Source organism: Carlito syrichta, unplaced genomic scaffold (genome assembly GCF_000164805.1).
Source record: "Carlito syrichta isolate Samal-C Ts95f unplaced genomic scaffold, Tarsius_syrichta-2.0.1 Scaffold304602, whole genome shotgun sequence".
NCBI classification, from domain to species: Eukaryota; Metazoa; Chordata; class Mammalia; order Primates; family Tarsiidae; genus Carlito; species Carlito syrichta.
The window spans coordinates 4,301-11,022 of NW_007248698.1; the positions used below are offsets into that span (position 1 = coordinate 4,301).

Below are 6,722 nucleotides of genomic sequence, written 5' to 3' on the forward strand. Positions count from 1 at the left end.
CGACACCTGCTGGGTTGGAGGGAGGTGTTTCAGATACCTACTTCACATAACTGTTAGGGTACAGACGGACCGGGTGAGGGTCGAGAGAGAGACGCAGGGAGGCGCACAGCACTGCCAGGGCTGGCAAGCCGGAGGTGCGCACCGGCAACCCAGAGATCCGAATAGATTGCAAAGAATTGCGACACACAGAGGTGAGAGAAGAAAAGATTTATTTAAGAAAAGTTCACTCCCCACAGACAGGGAGTGGGCCTACACTCTAGGTGAGTGTGGCATCGTAGCCCCCCAGAGTCCTGGCTTAAATCCTTCTCTTGGAGATGTTGCACGTGACTGCCGTGACTGTTGTGACTTCCTTGTTGACCACCTGTGGATGTCTTGGAGATCCTGTGACACAGAGAGCCATTAATGTCCGCCCACATTATCACAGCCCCTAGAGAAGGGCGTAACAAGGGTTCTAATTCTCCTGCACCTTCCCAAATGACATTCCTTAGACCTAATGGAGGATGTACCTCCCCTTATCTCCTAGGCATTCCCAGTAGGTAGCTTTGGGGAATCCTTGGCTTCCCTGTAGATAGTGCCCAATTTATTGGAATATCGAATCCCCACCTGCTCCCCCTCTGCGTGGTCATAACTTTTGTAATTACAAGTTTCATGACTTTTACAATCCTTGCCCAATGCATGATGTCTTAGGCCTTGTAAATTCCCTTTACTCTAGACAAGCTTGATTGCCACTATGAGATATCTCAGATACCTGGAAGTCTGTTTTTGAAAAGACAAAATTGGTAAAGTTAATTATACCTAAAGTGTGCATTTCTCCAAAAGCACAGCTTTAATTTTCTCATCATTGTGTCAGGGTTTAAGAACAAGATGAAAAATGACTTCCCAAGCCAGGCTCAGTGGCTCAGCCTGTAATCCCACGCCTTTGGGAGGCTGAGGTGAGTGGATTGCCTGAGCCCGCGGGTTCGAGACCCGCCTGGGCAGCGAGACCTCATCTCTACAATAAATCAAAAAATCAGCCGGGCGTGGTAGCGCATGCCTGTAATTCCCGCTACTTGGAAGGGTGAGGCGGAAGGATCGCCAGAGCCCAGCAGGTCGAGGCTGCGGTGGCCGGGAGCGGCCACTGCACTCCAGTCTGGGCGACAGAGTGAGACTCCAACTCAAAAAGAAAAAAAAGAAAAATGGCTACCCACTCTCAGTCTGTCCTTTCAATAACAAATCACTCCAAATAAGAAATGATCACGCTTTACCATTTCTTGGGATTCTGTGGGCTTACTGGGAACTTCTACTTTATATGATGCTCTTTGGGGTAGCAGAGGGTTCAAAATAACCAAGATTTGGTGCTGGCTGCCAGTTGGAGTGGTCGATCAGGGTGTATCAGCCAGGATCCAATCAGAAGACAATAACTTGTACAGAACAAGTTTAATGCTGTAACTCAGTAACCCCACATCTGAGAGGGCTTGCGTGTAATGTTCTTTATCTACTTCAAAGAAGTCACCTGCAGGTTCAGTAGGGGAAAGACAATGGTTTATTAGAACTTACAGGAGGCACTGAGGGCAGCTGGTGGGTGAAGAAAAATCTGTGCCCCGGGTCAGCACGGCAGTTTTATAATCAAGCAAGTTCATTGTTTAGATTGCTATACGGTGTTTACAACTACATTGATTAAGAGGAAAGCCCGTACTGTTCTCAGCATCCAGAAGGTGACGGGGCTTGACGACATGCCCTTGGTGACAAAGCCAGGACAAGAACCTCAGAACCCAGAGCTACATCCTGTGACTCATTACTGAGAATCTGCATATGTTCCAGAGACCGGCTGTGGCCAGAAGTGGCTCCCTGGGCAAGGGGGCAGAAAGAAGGCAGCTTTAGGATGGGGGAAACCAGTCTGTGTCCCGACAATACCTCACACACATAAAGCAATATTAACTATCATAGAAGAACAAGGGCTTGGCTGGTGAGAAGTGAGAACTCTAAAGAACCCAAGAGCTGCAGCTGCAAGGGAGAGCAGGCCCTGCCCCAGGTGGGTTCTCTAGCTTCCGGTGGTGGTCTCCTCTCTGTCTCTCCAGCCTTCGCTAATGGTCTCCCTGAGAACACGGAGGCTCTGCCTGATGCCTGGTCCCAAGGGCAATGTCACAGGTGCTGGGTTTTGTTACAGCAGCACCCCTCTGCCAGGTGCCCTTCCACACATCTATTGCTATGTAACAAAACACCCCCACGGGTGGTGGCTTATGTTTCTTGACTGTGTGACTTGACCGGGTGACCCTTCTGCTTCCTATCATTGGCTGGGGCTCTGGGGTGGCTGGAAGGTCCAGGATGGCTTCACTTGTGTGGCTGGCACTTGGAGCTGGCCACTGGTCGAGCTCAGCCAGGGCGGTCAGCCAGGGGCTCTGTCTTCCATGTGTGCCAATCCCCTCAGGGCCTCCTGGGCCAGAAGCCCTCACACTGTATTAGAGCAGTCGCAGGGCCAGCCCAGGTTCAAGGGCAGGGGACATAGCTTCCACCTATGAGGCGTGGTGCTCATAGGGGGACAAGAATTGTTGGAGTGAGGCATTTCTGAAGATTGCTACCACAGAGAATTAAGTGAACTACTATAAACACAAGTTTGAAGTAGAGGGTGGCACATAACAGATACCAAAAAATGGGTGTTTGTGATTGTCGTTGTTATTATTACTATGCTGTGATATCACAATAGTGTGGCACTCTTAGCCTCTGTATAGCAGGAGGCAGCGTGGGCATAGAAAAAGACCAGCAGTTATAGCTCTGAGTTCTCAGATTCTTGTCCTGGCTTTTTCACCAAGGGTGTGTGGTCAAGCCCCGTCACCTTCTGGAGACTCAGTTTCTTTACCTGCACGGTACATGGTGGTGGCACACCAGCCCACCGGATGAACCAGAGTGTCAGCTGCTGTGCAGAGCAGAGCAGATATTTGGGTACCTCCACGGAGAAATATGGACCCCATTTGGCCAATGACAATTTCGGACAAATTATATCAAGGGAAGGGACCTCAAGATAAAAATCTACAAAGAAATCGACAAAAACTGGTTAGGCAGCTGTAAATCATTTGCAAACAAAAAAGGTTGTCAGCCAGGCTCAGTGGCTCAGTCTGTAATCCTGCGCCTTGGGAGGCTGAGGTGACTGAATTGCCTGAGCCCGTGGGTTTGAGACCCGCCTGGGCAACTTGGTGAGACCTCATCTCTACAATAAATAAAAAACTAGCTGGGCGTGGTAGCGTGCGCCTGTAGTTCCAACTACTTGGAAGGCTGAGGCGGAAGGATCATTGGAGCCCAGCAAGTCGAGGCTGCAGTGGCCAGGAGTGGCCAATGCACTCCAGTCTGGGTGACAGAGTGAGACTCCAACTCAAAAAAAAAAAAAAAAAAAAAAAAAGATTGTCAATGATTGCTATTAACCCTGTCTTAAAAGACAAAACCCCACAACTGATCAACCCTCCAAACCTCTGGAACAGCAGGCAGTCAATTTGCAAACTTCTCCATGCCCTGCAGGCAATTTCCCAGCCCACACTGAATCCCCCTATAGTCTGTCTGTCTCCCTCCCTCCCTTCCTACCCTCCTTCCTTCCTGAGTTGGAGTGCAGTGGCATGCTCACAGCTACCACAGCCTCGACCTGCTGGGCTCAGGCAATCCTTCTGTCTCAGCTTCCCAAGTAGCTGGAACCACAGGCACGAGCCACCACGCCTAGCTAATTAAAAAAAAAAAATTTGCTGTAGAGATGAGGTCTTGACAAGTTGCCCAACCTGATCTTGAACCCCTGGGCTCAATCAATCCTCTCACCTTGGCTTTCCAAAGTGCTGGGATTACAGGCATGAGTCACTGCACCTGGCCTGCTATAGTCTTATAAATACTTCCACCTAGCCAAACACTCTGCTGTCCTGCCCGCTGTGTCCTTCACAATATATCTTCCCTTTAATAAATCTACCTTTCTTAATTCATGACTGTCTTAGTGAACACTTTCACTCCTGCGACGCCGGCCATACCAAGCCCACCGCCACATGCCCGCTACTGAATACTGTCACTGTCATGCTGGCCGTCTCTCAGCTGTGCATCAGTACAAAGAGATCTGATGTCTGGCTAGCCTGTGTTCCTCAGCAGCCAGCAGAAGCTTCCAGAAGGGGGCAGCTGGCTCTCTGTGGAGTGCGGAAGGCTGTGGGAACCAGCCCATCTCACCTACCTCTGCGAGATGATGATGGGATGATGTTGGAAAACCCGGAAGGAAGTAGGGTAGAGAAAGCTTCTGGTGGAGGAGCTGGGCTCAGAGGAGAGTGTGACATGAAGGGTTCCTTTCCTGCATTTGGGCGGTGCTGGAGCACAGCACTCCCCCTTCCTCCAGTCCCCCTTTAGCTCTTGCATGTCCCTGTGCTCCTCCAGCCCACCTCTTCACACACCCTTCCCCAAGCCTGGGACAATCTGCCCTCCTGGCTAGCTTCTCACTTAGACTCACTGCTTGTTGTACAATGTGAGCGTCACAGGGACAAGCATGTGTGGCTGGCTGTTTTCTTCTTTTATGAAACCAAGCATGTGTAACAGTTCCTGGCACACAGTAGGGGCTCATTAACGATTTGTTGATTGAATACATGAACTCCTGGTCTTCCTTGAGGTCGCTGCTTCAACATGGCTTCCTTCGAGAAGGAACCAGCTTTGCCTGGTTAATAACCCACCACTGAGCTTCTCTCTCTTTTTTTTTTCCTCCCCCAAGGGCCCTCAGCAGTGCCCCCTCCTGATGGAGGAAGCAGTGATAGTGGAGGATGTGGGGCTCAGGGCCTCAGAGGCTCTAACAGTCTTGCCTGGTCCCTTGAAACGGGAAGGTGGAAGGAAGATGCATCATCCCCAGAGGCATGGACCCTCCTGGGCGCCCCTAGGTGGCACCTCTATGACCTTCCAAGGCTGGCAGACCTTTCAGTAGCCTCCTGAAGTACCTGAGAAGGGAGTGTTTACATTCCAGAGCAGAGCTCAGAGTCCCCTCCGGAGAAGGGTTGGGACCGAAAGGCCCCTTGGGGACACTCAACCCTCCTTTGACAGGAGTTCAGGGCACCTGGAGCCCGAGGAGGGGAGAAAGGCGGGCCCCTGAGAGGTCGGTCACAGCCGAGCATGCAGGACTGGTGGGGTCTAAGAGTCTGGGCTTGGCCCCGAGGGCAGCAGGAACCCACAGAAAGGCCAGTCATGTGTTTTATGGAGGTCTCGCTGGCTGTGTGAGGAGAGGCAGGAAGAGGCGGGAGCTGGAGTCCAGGCAAGAGTGTGGCAACGAGGCATGGGGACAGCCATAGGGAGAGAGGATGGGGGAGGCATTTGGGGGGCAGACAAGGAGGCACTCGGGGCCCAGCGAGCACCGAGGGAGCAGGTGCAGACAGGGATGTGTCGCAGGTTCTGGCTTGGGCAACTGTGTCGATGATCTTGGCGGGAGATGGGGGCGACTCTGGCGGAGAGGATGGGGAACAGTGAGTCAAGCGGGAGGTGTGTGGAAGGGCAGGTGTCTCGCCGGGACCTGGGGCTCGTGGGTGCAGCCCGCGAGGGAGGGCGGGAGGAGAAGCCAGATGGAGGCTTTTAACCTCCGGCAGGAGCTGAGGGCAGGAGACTGGGATTCCCGAGGGAGTGTGTACAGAGAGGGGAGAGGCGGGCCCTGGGTAGCCAGATGTTCCAGCGAGGCTCACACTGGCTGAGAGCCTGGCCTGGGAAACGAGGGGCAAGGCCCAAGATCAGGGTTCAGGAGGTGGGAGGGAAAGAAGGTGAGAGGGAGCCCTGCGAGCTTGGGTGCAGTCTAACCTGGGACTTGGAGATTCTGGAGGAAAAGGGCAGGTCCTCTAAGGGCAGAGTGGAGAGACGGTGGGAGAGGCCAGGGCTGGGCCGGGCTGGGCAAAGAGGGTTGAGACTCTGAGGACTTGCGATGGGGGCCGTGGGTGGGGCAGTGGAGGACGTGGCAAGTGACCCCCTCTCACCAGCTACCGGCTTTGGAGAAGGCTGCCTGGTGCTGAGGAGGTGTGTGGGTGGGGGAGGGGTGGGTGAGGGTGGCCAGGCCCTTCTCTTTCCCTGTTTGGTGGGCAGCATGGGGAAGACGTGGCAGTGGGGTGAGGTCTGGACTGACACAGGGTAGCCCCAAGGGTGGCTTCTGGCAGGCACTTCTGGTGTTGCTGTTGTGATGGGGTAGGGATGGGGCAGAGTGGAGACACGCCAGGGAAAGTTGGGGGTGTGTGTGCAGGAAAAGGGTAAAAACCAAATACACACACTTGTGCACACACAGCCTTCCAGCTGATCCCACGGCCTCCTCCGTCCCCTTAGAACCAGCTGGAGGAACACCGTTCCAAGCACCCGCCCAGACCGATGACACGTGTGCCATCCGTGGCCAGACTGGACACAGAAGGTGTTGTGAGCACAGTCAGCACCGCCTGGCAGGGGACGATGGCACCATCTGAGGACAGGCCAGAATGACCCTCGCCCACAGGCCACATCCCGGGGTCCCCAGTCGGCGGGTGGGTTGGGCTGCAGAAAGCAAGACATCACAGCACAGAGAGCAGGTCCCTCAGTTTATTGGAAAAGGGAGACAAGAGGCCAAGGAGGCAGGGGGAGGAGTCCCACAATGCCCCTTCCAGGGCAGGAGGCCGAGGCGGGGAAGGGCTGGGTCCGCGGCGGGCAGCGAGCCCCTTTCCGGCAGGACGCGGGAGCAGAGGGGTGGCGGCCGGGTCGGAGGCGGGCGGTGTATTCTCAGAACACAGGGGAGTGGCGGC

At 53.9% G+C, this 6,722-nt stretch overlaps 1 protein-coding gene across 1 annotated transcript in view; it reads right to left on the reverse strand.

Annotated features, from left to right (window-relative positions):
* Nucleotides 1–295: 295 nt before the first annotated feature.
* LOC103262754 (keratin, type II cuticular Hb6) overlaps nt 296–6,722 on the reverse strand; it is a 14,490-nt gene continuing 8,063 nt past the window's right edge. The window contains exons 9-11 of the mRNA XM_008060395.2: nt 6,317–6,477; nt 2,863–3,006; nt 296–381 (exon numbers count right to left, since the gene is read on the reverse strand). Coding sequence (XP_008058586.2) covers nt 296–381; nt 2,863–3,006; nt 6,317–6,477 — 391 coding nt within the window. The remainder of the gene's footprint in view (nt 382–2,862; nt 3,007–6,316; nt 6,478–6,722) is intronic.